The sequence below is a fragment of the Mauremys reevesii genome, linkage group 11 (genome assembly GCF_016161935.1).
Source record: "Mauremys reevesii isolate NIE-2019 linkage group 11, ASM1616193v1, whole genome shotgun sequence".
Classification (NCBI taxonomy): Eukaryota; Metazoa; Chordata; order Testudines; family Geoemydidae; genus Mauremys; species Mauremys reevesii.
This window is the reverse complement of record NC_052633.1, coordinates 16085267-16100975: the sequence shown is the minus strand read 5'-3', so window position 1 is coordinate 16100975 and position 15709 is coordinate 16085267. Positions and strand designations below refer to the sequence as shown.

Sequence of the window (15709 nt, the reverse complement as noted above, 5' to 3'; positions counted from 1 at the left end):
AACCACACAGGAGCACAGTATTGCCCAACTGACTAGCAGAAAGTTAGTGCTGAACTGCGCAGTGCTTGCACATTAGCTCCTCAACTTGAGCCTGCAAGCTTCTTTAAGAGGCCATTTCTGCTGTTAATTTTCTGAACTGTCCTGGTGGTTTGGTTGTTATGAGTAAGAGTGCAAACTAGAGTGACTCCTAGATATGTTGGCTTTGGGTCATGAGCCAGTCATTCTCCATTCAAGAACATATTGAGTTCTTGTGAAGCATTACCTTGACTGAGATGAAACCATGTCTTTGACATGCTGGGATTAAGTCTTCACTTCTTGCAGTCCTCAGGGTTGTCTGCCATATCTTGGTTCAGGTTGTCCCCAGTCTTTTTTAAGTTTTTCTCTTGACATTAGACAGATGTCATCTGCACACTTGAATAGCCTTGAGGTAGTTGCAGGCAGATCGTTTGAAAACATATTGGAAATAAGTAGGGGCAAGAAAAGATCTCCGAGGGATCCTGTTCTTCTAGATCCTCCATGCACTCAGTTTATTTTCTAACATGGTTTGGAATTGTCTGTTTCAAATCATCATTCCTATAGCCATAACAACCCATCAAGGTGTCATCTTGACCAGCAAGCCGGTGTGCCAGGTGGCAGCATATGGTGCTTTTGAGTCAAGAAGTACAGCCCTGGACATCATGGGGCACTGTGATAGAGGTTTCCAAGATGCCCTCCAGCTCTGCTGCTGCTTCTCCAAATCTAAAAGTATGGAAACAACAGAGGAGAGCTGCCTCCCTACTTATCCAAACAAATGGTACCTGAGCCTCATGGGATAAGGCTGATAGCTGTAACAGCAAAGGTTGCCTCTCAGACTGTTGAAATGAAATCTACACTTGCCATCCAACAGATCACCATGACCGAGAACTGTGTGCACTGCAAGCTCTAGCCAGACAGACTGGTGAAGCAGAACAGCCTTTCTGAAATGGAAGATGATTTTAAAGAGAACAAATAACAGGTTATCAAGAACTGTAATGATATCAAGACCAAACGAATTGGTTTAGAAAGCCACTCTAGACCATGTAACATGAGGATTGTAGGTGTCCCTGAGGGAACAGAGAAAGGCAAACCTTCTGAATTTGTCCCTAAATTGTAGGATTGTGTAGTCACTTTTTATTTTCATATAAAATAGGCATACCAGACCCTTGTCCCCGGCCAGCTCTCAGCTGTCGGCTTAGAGCATTTGATTGTGACGCTCCTGAACTTTACCATTAAGAAGCTTATACAGTACTGCAAAAATCCAGAGAGAGACATGGAGTGGTTATGGGACGAGCCAGCAATTAAAATACTGCTCTCTCAAGATTATGCCATGATGTGGTGGGAATAAGGGTAGCTTTTAACCAAGTGAAACAATTGGCTAGGAAGTTTATTAAATACCTGGCTAAGCTCTATATTAAGAATGGGGATAGTATTATGCAGTTCCCCTCAGGAGGCAGAAAAATACCTCCAAATTCTGCAAACTCCCCTTTGTAAGACAAGGCATCTATGGAATGATCAGAGTGTATGGAATTTATGTATTGCTCTCTGAAATCTGATATGATTGCTGTAAACAAGTTGGGGGCTAATTGATATTGATATTTAGTTTCTTTTCTCTTCTTTTCTCTCTCACTGGGGCTGCAGGGTTAAAATGTTATTAACAATTTACTTCTTATTGCCTTAAATCATAGGGAAGGAGCATCAATGTAAAATCTATCTATCATCGTTGCTTTATTAGATGGTGCTTCCTGATGGATTAAAGTGTATGAAGGTTCTATTGGTAAGAGATAACTACTATAATTGTAACGTTCAGAGTCCCAGGGGCTGTGAGGATCTCCAGGTTTCACCTGATCTAGCTGCCCCTTTGGTTAAAAAACAGTCCAAAACTACACACTTGATAAACATATTTCTTTTTGATGGAATGGTACTAACATATATTTCTCTCTCCATTCTCTTTTTCTGTCTTATTTTTATCACTTCATTTAATCCCTCTTTCTGTCTCCATGCTGGGAGTTTCCTTCCCATGCCTGTAGATTATGTACTAGGAAGCTACTCTCGACCCCTGGATTATATAACTTTGGCTGCTTAGATTTTCAAGAGCTGTTTACTGCACAGGAAACTTTTTAATGTCACCTTTATTCACTAAGTGACTTTATATTTTAACAATGATGGCTCTGAGAACTAAATGTGTGTCCTGAAATATAAAGGGTTTCAGTGACCGTATTCAAAGCAAAAATATATTCAATGATTAGAGAATGCTGCTGGTTCCATGCTCCTTGAGACAGTCTGACAAACTTGAAGTTTGTAAACTGAATAGAGATGGGGGTGGGCCTCTCAGTTTGTAGTTGCTTTAAATTCTAAAGTGAGGGGTATTGCTTTACTAATATCTCCCAGGACTATGAAGTTATATGGAGGGGTTAAGTGGAGCCAACCCTAAGCATGGGCTGGACCACTTTGCCTTTGGGAAAGGCTTGCAGGGAGCCTGATCCTGGATGATGACTTTAGATCCCACTTGGTGCTCAGTCAGGTCTCCTTTGGCATCAAACCATGCCTTGGTCTTTTACACTTTCCTGTCCTTTCTTCTGCCACCATACTCCTCTGTAGCTGGAGAATCTCCATCTGCAAGTCCTGTACCCAGGCTTCTGTAGCCAGATAGACTGGAACCAAGTTAATTATATCCTTCCACACATTCATTGATCTTCCTCATTGGGGGAAAAGGCTGTGGATTTGCATACCTAGCTCTGTAACGCATTGGTACCAGCGGTAATGCTTCATCCCAATTGCTGCCTACTTTTTAAAAAATTTTTTGATGGTCCTATTTATTCGCTCAACCTGTCCTGCTGCTGCGTGGGTGACACAAAAAGGGAACCTTTTGTTCTTCTTCGAGTGATTGCTCATATGCATTCCAGTTAGGTGTGCGCGTGCCGCGTGCACGCTCGTCGGAAGATTTTTACCCTAGCAACACTCGGTGGGTCGGCTGGGCGCCCCCTGGAGTGGCGCCGCTATAGCGCTAGATATATATAGCCCTGCCGACCAGTCCGCTCCTCAGTTCCTTCTTACCGCCTGTGACGGTCGTTGGAACAGTGGAGTGCGGCACTGCTGACCTCCACAGCCCTAGCTTCTCACTTGTTTTCTCTACATAGTAGTTGTATATAGTTCGATTAGTATAGTTAGATTTAGTTTACTAGTTTAGTTGTAGTTAGTATATAGTTAATCGGGGAAATTTGGGGGCTAGCCCCTTCTCTTTCCCCCAACCCGGTGCGGGCCCATGCCCAAGGCACCGGGATTTAAGCCGTGCTCGGCCTGCCAGAAGCCGATGCCGGTTGGAGACCCTCACGATTCTTGCCTGCGGTGCTTAGGAGAGTCTCACCTTCCAGATAAGTGCCGCATTTGCAAGTCTTTCAAGCCGAGGACAAAAAAGGAGCGGGACTTTCGTTTGAAGCAGCTCCTAATGGAGTCGGCACTTAGCCCTGCGGTGCCGGCACCGGCCGCCCCGCAGTCAGCTTCGGTGCGAAGCGCGCCTGTGGTTCCAGTTCGTTCCAGTACCGAGATCCAGTGGAAACAGCAGCCGGCACCGGCTCCCCGGCACCGTTCCCTTTCTCCGTCGGGAAAATGCAAGGCGGCACCGACCTCGTCCAAGAAGGTCTCTGCACCTGGGCCTGTCACCCGACATCCGGCACCAGCGCTGGCACCTCCGGCACCGGCACCGACAGCGCAACAACCTGGCGCTGTACCGTTGACTACGGCACCACAAGGGCCGTCGAGTCCGGTACCACCTTGCTCCCCGGTGCACACCGTGGTCGAGCTCGCTCTCCCGTCGACGCCTGAGACTTTTTCGACAGCGAGAGAGCTTATAGCGTTGACGGAGCCAACACATCCTCAACCCCCGGCGCTGCCGGTGCAGGTTGTTAAATCAGCGGGCAAGCCGGCTATAATGAGGCCTCCTTCCCCTGACTGGCAGGACAGACGTTACTCCAGGTCTCGGTCCCGGAGGCGTTCCCGTTCACGCTGCTCCCGATCTCGACACCACTCGCAGTCCCGGTACCGCTCTCCTTTGCGGTACCAGTCATACTCGCGGAGACGATCCCGGTCCCGGTCTCCAGACAGGCGATATCGGCACCGATCCGGCTCTCGGTACCGCTCCCGGTATGGCTCTTCCTGCAGCCGTTCTCACCGTCGGGACTCGAGATCCCGGTCAACCTCCCGGCACCGGCACGGTAGATGGTCCCGGTCTCACTCCCGGCACCATGAAGAGCGGCACCATTCCCCGGCACCGTCCAGGGACAGAACGGCAGCGTCGGCGGCTCAGTCGCACAGTCTCTCGGCACCGCCTTGGCCTTTGAGACAACCATCCGTCTCCTCCCAGGCCAACAGTGCAGCTGACCAGCGCACCGAGCCTCAAGGCCAAGACCAAGGTCCTCCTCAATGGGCCTTCTGGACTCTGTGGGCGTACCATGAGGCGCAAGGAGCCCCCTTTGCCACTCAGCACTCCAGGCCCTCTGACCACTGAGCGCCTGAGGCCACGGTCAGCAGGCCTCCTCCCGTAGCTGTGGAAGAGGTGCCGCTGACGTCCGTAGATGCTGAGCCTCCTCCTGTCGAAGAGGCCCCACAACAGCTCTCTGAGCCTCTGCAGGACACTCTGGTGCCCTGCCTGTCATCTTCTTCCTCCCCGGATGAAGCGGTTGCAGGGACTTCTGCCTCGGGCCCTCCTCCGATCGACCTTCGGGCCCATCAGGACTTGTTGCGGCGGGTGACCCAGAACATAAACCTGCCGATTGAGGAGGTGGCAGAAGACGACGACCCAGTCGTCAACATAATCTCGGCGGACGCGCCTCTTCGAGTGGCCCTGCCGTTTATCCGTACTATTCAGCGGAATGCGGATACCATATGGCAGTCACCGGCTTCCATCCCTCCGACCGCCCGGGGAGTGGAAAGGAAGTACATGGTCACGTCCAAGGGCTATGAGTACCTCTATACTCACCCTGCTCCATGCTCGCTGGTGGTCCAATCGGTTAACGACTGTGAATGCCATGGCCAACAAGCGCCGGCGCCTAAGTCTAAGGAGGCGCGGCGCATGGACCTTTTGGGCCGCAAGGTCTACTCAGCCGGTGGCCTTCAGTTACGGGTTGCCAACCAACTGGCTCTCCTGAGCAGATACACCTTTAACACCTTGGTGTCTCTGTCTAAATTCACCGAGCTCGTGCCACAGGAATCCCGTCCTGAGTTCACGGCCCTTTTGGAGGAGGGTAAGAAAGCGACCCGGTCGGCCCTCCAAGCCTCTCTGGACTCAGCAGATTCGGGAGCCAGGACCCTGGCCTCTGGGGTAACCATGAGGCACATTTCGTGGCTTCAGGCCTCGACGTTCCTGCCGGAAGTACAGCAAACAATTCAGGACTTGCCTTTTGACGTCCAGGGTCTCTTCTCACAGAAGACTGACCCAAGCCTGCAGACCCTTAAGGATGGTCGCGTCACGATCCGCTCCCTGGGCATGCACACCCCGGTGACCCAGAGGAGGGCCTTCCGGCCCCAACCATACCGGGGTGTGCATGCTCAGGCCGCGACCGGATAATAGGCACCGGGGCAAAGTGAACCAGCGCAGACAGTCGGGCAATCAGGGGAACCAGTCCCAACCACCCTCGAAACCTGCTTCAGGGCCTAAGCAGAACATTTGATGGGACGCCCGAGGACGGCCCACCAGTTTCATTACCGGATCCTTCCCCATTATTTTCCAACCGTCTCTCCCAATTCCTACCGGCTTGGTCCCAGATAACATCAGACAGCTGGGTACTTCGCACGGTGCAATCTGGTTACCGCCTTCAGTTTGTTTCGCTCCCTCCCTCCCACCCTCCCTACCCGTCCCTCTTCAGGGACCCCTCTCACGAGCAATTCCTCTTGCAAGAGGTCGAGACTCTGTTGAGTTTGGGTGCCATAGAGGAGGTGCCAGAAGGCATGCGGGGCAGGGGTTTTTACTCCCGCTACTTCCTGATCCCCAAGGCGAAGGGAGGTCTGCATCCAATCCTAGACCTCCGAGAGCTCAACAGATTTCTCGTGAAGCTCAAGTTCCGTATGGTGACCCTGGGGACCATTATTCCCTCCCTGAATCCGGGAGACTGGTTTGCTGCCCTCGATATGAAGGACGCGTACTTCCATATCACCATTTACCCTCCTCATCGACGCTACCTTCGCTTTGTCGTCAACCACCAGCACTACCAGTTCACGGTGCTCCCCTTCGGCCTCTCCACGGCACCGAGGGTCTTCACCAAGTGCATGGCAGTGGTCGCTGCGGCCCTCCGCCGTCGTTGGATACATGTCTACCCGTATCTTGACGACTGGCTGGTCCGCGGAACGTCCCAGCAGCTCGTATCACAGCAAATGTCCGTGGTCATAGGTCTCTTTCACAAGCTAGGCCTTATGATCAACACCGAGAAGTCTATCTTGACTCCAACACAGAGGATAGAGTTCATCGGCGCAGTCCTGGACTCAATCTGGCCAGAGCCTGCCTCCCTCTGCCTCGGTACCGGTCCATGGCTTCCATCATCCGAAGCCTGCAGTCCTTCCCAACGACAATGGTGCGCACCCGCCTCAGCCTCCTAGGCCACATGGCAGCGTGCACTTTCGTGACCCTATATGCGAAGCTCCGCCTTCGCACCTTTCAAACTTGGCTAGCGTCAGTTTACCGCCCACACAGGGACTCTATAGACACAGTGGTCACGATCCCAAGGTCAGCCCTCGAATCTCTCAACTGGTGGTTGGACCTAGAGGTGGTGTGTGCCGGGGTCCCATTCCGCCCTCCCCACCCCTCCATCACTCTGACCACAGACACCTCAGCCATGGGGTGGGGTGCGCACCTCGGCAGCCTACACACCCAGGGCCTCTGGTCACCCCGCGAGCTGACCCTGCACATCAACATCAGGGAACTGAGAGCAGTTCGCTTGGCGTGCCAAACTTTTCGCTCCCACCTCCAAGGTCGCTGCGTGTCCGTCTTCACGGACAACACGACAGCGATGTACTACATAAACAAGCAGGGCGGGGCACGTTCCTCCCTGCTTTGCACGGAAGCGATGCAACTGTGGGACTTCTGCATAGCCCACTCCATACATTTAATAGCATCGTTTCTTCCGGGAGTACAGAACACGCTGGCGGACCATCTCAGCAGGTCATTCCTCTCCCACGAGTGGTCGATTCGCCCCGATGTTATCCACACTGTTTTCCGGAGGTGGGGTTTTCCCCAAATAGACCTGTTTGCCTCCAGAGAGAACAGGAAATGCCACCGGTTCTGCTCTTACCAGGGACGCTCCCAGGGCTCCCTATCGGATGCGTTTCTCCTGCCGTGGACGGATCACCTCCTGTATGCCTTCCCTCCGTTCCCCCTCATACACCGGGTGCTACTCAAGCTCTGGAGAGACAGGGCCTGCCTCATTCTCATTGCTCCGGCTTGGCTGAGACAGCACTGGTACACCCTGCTGTTCAACCTCTCAGTGCGGGATCCCATTCCCCTTCCGTTATGGCCGGACCTCATAACACAGGATTTCGGCAGGCTTCGCCACCCGGACCTGCAGTCCCTCCACCTTACGGCTTGGATCCTGCATGGCTGACCCGAGCAGAGCGTGACTGTTCCGCTGCAGTACAGCAGGTGCTGCTGGAAAGCAGGAAACCCTCCACTCGGTCGACTTACCTCGCCAAGTGGAAGCGTTTCGCACACTGGTGCGATCAGAAAGATCTGAACCCTCTCATGGTGCCTATTCCCAAGATCTTGGACTACCTCTGGTCCCTCAAGGAGCAAGGCCTCGCGGTCTCCTCCTTGAAGGTGCACCTGGCGGCTATTTCCGCCTTTAGGCCCAGTGTAGGGGAACGATCCATCTTCTCTAATCAGATGGTTTCCCACTTCCTTAAGGGGCTAGAACAATTGTACCCACAGGTACGGTGCCCAACACCTACCTGGGATTTGAACTTGGTCTTAGCCAAGCTTATGGGAGCCCCCTTTGAGCCCTTGGCCACGTGTTCCCTTCTCTATTTATCCTGGAAAATGGCCTTCCTCGTCGCTATTACTTCAGCGAGACAAGTTTCTGAGCTTCGTGCCCTAACAGCTGACCCGCCGTATACCATCTTCCATAAGGACAAAGTGCAGCTTCGGCCACACCCCGCCTTCCTTCCTAAGGTGGTGTCGGCCTTTCATGTAAACCAGGACATCTTCCTCCCGGTTTTCTTCCCGAAGCCGCACGCATCGCGTCGGGAACAACAGCTTCATAGCCTCGACGTGCATAGGGCCCTCGCTTTCTATATAGAGCGAACGAAACCCTTCCGGCATTCGCCCCAGCTCTTTGTAGCGGTAGCAGATCGCATGAAGGGCAAGCCAGTCTCTGCTCAGCGAATTTCGTCCTGGGTGACGTCATGTATCAGGACATGCTATGAGCTTGCTCGGGTTCCAGCTAGCCATCTCACCACTCATTCTACAAGAGCACAAGCCTCTTCTGCCACCTTTCTGGCCCATGTCCCTATCCAGGACATCTGTTGGGTGGCTACCTGGTCTTCCGTTCACACATTTGCTTCCCACTACACATTGGTGCAACAATCCAGAGACGATGCAGCCTTTGGCTCAGCAGTTCTACATTCTGCCACGTCTCACTCCGACCCCACTGCCTAGGTAAGGCTTGGGAATCACCTAACTGGAATGCATATGAGCAATCACTCGAAGAAGAAAAGACGGTTACTCATCGTTGTAACTGTTGTTCTTCGAGATGTGTTGCTCATATCCATTCCAGACCCGCCCTCCTTCCCCACTGTCGGAGTAGCCGGCAAGAAGGAACTGAGGAGCGGACTGGTCGGCAGGGGTATATATCTAGCGCTATAGCGGCGCCACTCCAGGGGGCGCCCAGCCGACCCACGAGTGTTGCTAGGGTACAAATCTTCCGACGAGCGTGCACGCGGCGCGCGCACACCTAACTGGAATGGATATGAGCAACACATCTTGAAGAACAACAGTTACAACGGTGAGTAACCGTCTTTTCTACGTCCAGCTGGCTGCACACTTCTTTGACAACTGACCCCAGAAATCAGCTCCCATTGTCTGAGTCAATAACCTTAGCGTCCCATCCCCCATCTGCAGAACACATTGCTCACCAATTGTTTCACTCTCATTAGGGCAATCACATATTTAGTGTGGATGTCCATTCCTCCCAATCTGAGAAAGCATTGAGAACAACTAGCACATACTTGTTACCCCTTGGTGCTAAGGGCAGCTCCCCAGTACAGTAGATTTGCTCTCCTTTCCATGAAACTCTGGGGACCCATCTCAGAAAAGCTTCTTTACTTTCTTTGATAGCTGGATTGTGTCTGGCACAGATAAGGAGCAGCTACAGATCCCTTTCCCATTGTTGACAACCTGTCTTTGGCCTCTGCCTGTTTGGGGTGGGCCCATGCACCCATTATAGCAGATCTGTTTGCATATTTTGTGGTGCAACCCATTGTAAACCATTTTTTGATTTTACACGAAGGAGTTCTTGCTTTATTATTAAATTTTGACCTACATTTATGTTTTGGCTGGAGGCTTGTTCCCAAAGGGGTCCTAACTTCACATCCTGTTTTTGAATGTTTTGCAGCCACTCCGCTTTTTGCCTTATTGCGACTTGTTGCTGGCCTCAAGTGAAATCTGTTACACGGATAGTTTTCCAAATGGTATCCCATGGCCAGGGCAGTCCTGTGTCTGCTGTATTATTGACTGCTAGGTCAACTGCCACATAGTACTGAATTTGATTTCCCTGTTATTGGTAACCTGATATTTGTTCTGAGCCTGTTATGCCAGCATGATCACAGCTCCTCTGAATACATAATCCAAGTCCAGAACAATGGTAAAATTAGAGTGAGATTTTTTTATCAGTACACTGATAACTTCGGCTAATTTTGTATATACAGCTGACTTACTTTTCTGATTGTACTGTAAAGTGTTTGACCATTTTGTTTTTTACTTTGATCGCTGCTAATCTTTTTTGGTTTGTGTATATGGTAGCTACTATCACCTGTTTATCTAATATTTTTTTAAAAATTTGCTGGCATGATTTTTTTTAAAGATTGGATGCCAAGTGCTAGAGGGGCTGTTTTTACATTTAGGCAGAATGTCTGCGTGCCTGGGTTCCCCTACCAGTCAGTAGCTAGTGACACAGGATTGTGGGAGACACTAACCGGACAGCTGGTTTGGAGAGACTTTGATACCCCGGAAGTGGGGATTGTATGGTGACCTAGCCAGAGGGCCAAGCAGGAAGAGGGAGTACTCTGAGTCATAAAGAGAGAAAGAAGAGTCGCAGCGTGAGTAAAGGATGGAAGAAGGTGCAAGACCGGGTGAGTGCTGATCCCCAGATGTACCCACAAAGGGGTACCCCCAGCATTGAGTGAACCGCATGACAGGCTGTTTAATACAAGCTCCAATACAGCACAGCACTTAAGCGCATACGTAACTTTGTCAACGGGACTATTCACAAGCTTCAGTTAAGCACAGGCTTAAGTGTTTTGCTGGATCAGGGCCTCACGCTGTCCCCCAGGGGCCATGCTGATTGCTTCCAGAATTCCAGCAGGTTTTGGGCAGTCTGTCTAGAGATTTCTATTGAAATAGGGCAGGTCTACACTAAAAATGCTGTATCAGCTCAGCTGCGCCGCTGTAGCATTGTAATGAAGATGCTCCAACACCAACAGCAAAAAGTTCTCCCGTCGGCATCGTTACTCCACCTCCCGGAGAGGCAGTAGCTATGTCAATGGGGGAAGCTCTTCCGGTGACATAGCGCTGTCTGCATGAGGGGTTAGGTGGGTATAACTGTTGCTCAGAGGTGAGGATTTTTCATACCGCTGAGTGAGTTATACTGATGTAGGTCTTCATGTAGACCCAACCTTAGTCAACCATATGACTATACAATGTACTGGCAACAGGCTTTTGGTGATATTACTGTATAGCTCTTATTAGAAGCACCTTGCTACAATGCTGGGCTTCTCGCATAGAAAAAAGCTTGCAAATCTCAACTTGGCCTGACCCATGGAGTCCCCATGAAGGGACTGTACTGTAGCCTGAGAGGACAGGCTAAAACTGAATGTCTTGTTGCCTTTACTCTTGTTTTCTGTATTTAATCTTGTCCCTGGTACACTGATAACTGTACACACAGAAAACCTTGTAGTGTTAAAGACTAGATTACAGTCTTTCTAAAACTGTGAACTCACAACACTGTCCATGCAGAGAGTCAGGGATCAGGACTCATCTTACTGTACATAACAGTCTTTTCAGATTCAAAGTACATCTGCTGCTGGTAAGGCTGGGGGGTGCTGCATGGCTCCCCCTCCATTAGCCCATTGAAAGCTCTGTATGACTCTCCACCAAAAGAGACAGGAACAGAAGTATGGGGCCCTTCCAAACTCATGGAGAAAAGGTTCCTTTGTCCCGACGACCCTAAGATGACGGGATAGGAGTAGGGTAGCTTCCAGGCCTTGCCCTTGAGCCTGGGTGTATCTGCTTGGGCGGGGGGGTGGACTGGGCCAGCAGAATTCTTCTTCTCCTACCTCCCACAGTCCTCTGCTGGGCTGGTGTTGGTGGCTACTACAGTTAACCTCACACTGAGGTGCATGGGGCTGTTCAGTCCTCTCAATTGTTTCAGGCTGGATGCAGACTTGGCCAGACATCTCTGAATTGGTTCCAACTGGGTCATATTTTCAAGCTGGGATAGAAACCACAGGTTTCGTTACACACTGGCAGTGCAAGTGTATTCAGATGATTCCAGGAGATGGGGCCCTGGACCCAGGCCTGTGGTGCCTATGGCTAGTTAATCCTGTTCTGCCCTGGTTCTGTGCCTAGGTAACTCTGGCCGAGGCATAGTCCCTGGCTCGGGAGAGAGTGTGACAGGTGCTGCCTCTCGGTTGGGAGGGGACTGTGGCTGATTCCTGCCATCACCTGGGTGCCCAGCTCTGCCTGCTCCATGCCTGGCGGCTGAGGGGGCTCTGGCTGCTGCTCCCTGGTGATGCTCTCAGTGCCATCTGGAGAGAAGTGAGGGCGGGAGATCAGCCCAGAGCCACTCTAGTCCTAGCTCCAAATCTCTGGCCAGGGGTGGGCTGGAGGATTATTATCTAAAGTACATCTCTGCAGTAGTCGTCCTCTCTATGGGCCGAGTCCTGGATGTTACGGTTTCTTGGTCAGCCTCCTGCACTGCATTCTCGGTAAGGTGCCCCTATACTCCCTTGTGCGTCTGCCTAGGCTGGAGCCCTGTGTTTGGCATTGGGCACTTTGTGTTGGAAGTAGCTATGCAATGCTGGGGGAGGGCAGGGAAAGAGGAGGGGCAGCTTTTGGTTCAGAAGATGATACTGTAGCCCAAGAACACAGGACAAGCCTCAACATTCCCCTTAGTACACTTACAACAGCACGCTGAGAGCACAATGGTTGCTAAAGCATTTTATTCACTGAGACCCTTCCAGACAAAAGGCGTCTTGATTCAGTAGAGATCAGTGGCACGTCTCAAAGAGCCGACTCTGCCACTCATAGCGCCCCACTCGCTGAATCTCCTGTACTCCCCTGGCCTCAGCAGGTACTGGTGGCCTCTGTAATTCGGCAATTCGTAAAGGATCCAGTGCCCGTCCAGCACAGAACAAGAGAGCATCTCGGGGGAGCGTAGCTGGTCCATGACTTGCGGAGAGTCCTCGGTTAACTCTACCATGTTGCCTCTGTGATCCTCCTTCTCATAGATCTTTATCCTGTAGGTGCCCCTGTGCTGTGACAGAAAATGAGACAGGGTAATAGAGTGACCACAGCAGGCTGGCTGCCTGTGATACTGGGCCTGGAGTCAGCCCTGTGCACTGCTCCAGTGATGCAAATGGTGCTTACAGCTGCCTCTGCTCCTCACAGGAGGAGAATTCTTGAATGCTGCAAAAGCAGCACATCCACCCATTTGAGTCGGAGCTATGCCAGCCGTGACTCCCACCCTTGGTGCAGGTAGCATGTCTGGGGTGGGGAAGTGGGAGCCCAACCAGACACAAGAGGGGACAGGGCTGCAGTGTACAACGCTGGCCAGTCCTCAGCCAGCACAGTGCTCCCAAAGGCCTGGGGTCCTCAATCTTTCTTCTTCTGAGGCCCTGTGATGGAGTATGCTTGCCCTGTGCTGGTACTGAAAGGGTTAACTCTACTCTTTGGGCCGAGGAGGTGAACCTCGGCCCTGCTGGGCATGCTCCGGCTGGAAGTCAGGTATAAAAGGGAGCAGCCCAGCTCATTCGGGGCTGACTGCCGAGGAGGGAGGACGCCCGCTGCAGTCTCAAGCCCGGCAAGTGCTGAGGCCCCAGAAGGCAGAGGCCGGAGATGCCGAGACCCAGGAAAATGCCCAAGGTCCTGAAGATGCCCAAGGAGCAACGGAGCTGCTGAGAGACGCACAGACTGAGGAGCCTACGGACTTCGGAGAGTCCAGGATGACTCCACCAGGGACAGGGTAGAAAGTAGTTCACGGGGACTAGGCATTGTACTGACTGGTGTCAGTGTGTTTTGGGTGGATTCCCCGCTGACTCAGTGGCCAGCACACTTGCCACTTTTAGGACCCTGAGCTGGGACCTGGTGGAGCAGGGAGGGCACGGGCTCAGTCTCCTGAGCGGCCGCCAGACCAAACAGCCCTACTGAAGACGGCCATTTTACTGACTCTGGCTATTGGGCCATGCAGCCCCGCTGAACAGGGCAGCCCTGCTGAGTCAGGCCACAAGGACACCCAGCCCTGAGAGAGGGAAGCCATATTGACTTTTATCCATAGGCCAAGCTATCCCAAGCCAAGGGATGATTGTATAGATTAAGCTGCAGGGCTATAATTACTCTCACCCCATCCCAAGAAGGGACGGGGTGTGCTTGCCCCACAAGAGGCCCCCTTAACATGCTGTGTAAACTCCACGGCCCCCTGTGCCACAATGACTGTTTTTCTGCATATAAAAACCAGGGCTGGCATTAGAGGGGAGCAAGCAGGGCAAGTATCCGGGGCCCCAGACCACAGGGACCCTGCAAAGCTAAGTTGCTCTGGCTTCAGCTTCAGGCACAGGTGGTGGGGCCTGGACTGGCGGGGCTTTGGCTTTCTGCCCTGGGCCCCAGTGAGTCTAATGCTGGCCCTGCTTGGAGGACTCCCTGAAAGTTGCTCAGACCTCTAGTTGAGAACTGCTGCCATAGGCTACACTACGTTCTGCTGGGGGGCATTTCAGGCTTCAGAAGCCCCAGAATCAAGGAAGCAGAAAAGTGACTTTGTTCTAAAGAGTCAAAGGAAATATTGTGCTCAGTTCTCCCCTCACGTTGGTGTAACTCTCTGGGCCTCAGGGAGTTACTCCTTATTTTACACCAGTGTGAGGGGAGTGAGCCCAGTGTATCTCCAAATCCCCAGAAGTTATGGAAACATTTTCTCTTCTTAAATCAGAGTATATTCTTGGTCACTGTCCATATTCCTAACCACCGGACAGCTGCACCCATGCCCAGAACAGGCAGTAGTGGTGGAAACTTTCTTATCCTATCCCTGTAAAGTCCCCCCAGCTATCCTGGAGGGACGATGACTAGGAGGAAGAAAACAGTTCTTGTTTTCAGTCCTCAGTAGCTCAGCTGAAAATGATCAAGCAAGTGCCTTATGACGGTGGCTTGGGCAACGATGCCATTTTTTAAAAGCAAAATCGAACTCACAGGTGGGATCATCCGGCAGGACTTAATGGAGGTGCTGAAACCCTCAGACTGCATGTCAGGATAATCCCCCCGTTTCAGAAAGAACTGCTGTCCCTGGAAGTTGGGACGTTCATAGAGCATAAAGCAGCCACTTTCCACGCGGACGGAGTTACAGCGGCTGAGCTGACTTTGAAAATCCGGCCGGTCGCTGCTGCACTCAATGGAGCGGCCCTGGAAGTTTCTGTCCTCGAAAAGGGTGATCTAGTGCGAGAAACAAATGGCAGAGTTTTCAGTAACATCCTATTCAGTGTGACTGCGTCCTGGCACTCCAATTTCTCTCCGTCCAATTCCACTGAAGTTACTCCTGTAACTTCAGTGGAATTGATCCTCATTTACCCAAGTGTAAGCGAAAGCAGAATTGGGCTCTGAGAGATTAATATACAGGGATTAAGAGAGGCCATAGGTCCCCTGGCTCTGCATTCTTGATTCTCCTCTCCTACTGGTATAGGCCTAGAGTAACTCCTTTGACATCAACAGACTAACTCTGTTGTAAATGAAAGGAGAATCAGGTCCCTGGCTTCAGACTGACATACCAGACAATCCAGTCCAGACGGGTTTCTCTTACCTTTCCCATTGTAGCTGGATTCAGGCTGCAAGCCATAGCACTCCGGCTGGGCAACTGCCTTTTTATACCTCACAATGCGTGCACACGTTAACAAAAGTCTTTTCTCTGTTCATAGAGCCAGCTCATGACTCTGGGGGATCATTCACTCTTTGTACTAGTGTCCATAGGTTTTGTGTAGTGGGGAACTGGTTTTATTTCTATTGTTACTAGTGACCAGTTCCAGGTCCTAGATCTGTCAGCTCAGCCATTTTTACATTGAAGACAACGCAGTTCAGGAAAAGGGAGAAACTTCTGGCCGAGTGACAGAGGGGACTGGATGTTGATGCCATCACAATCCTTTTCTATAGAGTCTTTGCAGTTGCATTTTTACTAGTGAATGCAGAAGTGATACAATAAAGACAGAAGAGGGTTCAAATGCCAAAATACAAAGTAGG

General features: G+C 51.5%; 2 protein-coding genes across 3 annotated transcripts in view; both read right to left on the bottom strand.

Moving 5' to 3' along the window:
• Window positions 1-12425: 12425 nt before the first annotated feature.
• On the bottom strand, window positions 12426-15411 carry LOC120375022 (gamma-crystallin C-like). Its single transcript, XM_039495567.1, has 3 exons — window positions 15276-15411; window positions 14672-14911; window positions 12426-12749 (listed from the first exon to the last, which is right to left on the bottom strand). Exons 1-3 carry the CDS (start codon window positions 15309-15311, stop codon window positions 12474-12476), a joined length of 552 nt encoding a protein of 183 aa, XP_039351501.1. The 5' UTR covers window positions 15312-15411; the 3' UTR covers window positions 12426-12473.
• The window catches only part of C11H2orf80 (chromosome 11 C2orf80 homolog), a 39864-nt gene continuing 39003 nt past the window's right edge, over window positions 14849-15709 (bottom strand). For both annotated transcript variants that reach the window (XM_039495564.1, XM_039495565.1), the window contains exon 11: window positions 14849-14911. The gene's annotated coding sequence lies outside the window, so the exon portion shown is untranslated. The remainder of the gene's footprint in view (window positions 14912-15709) is intronic.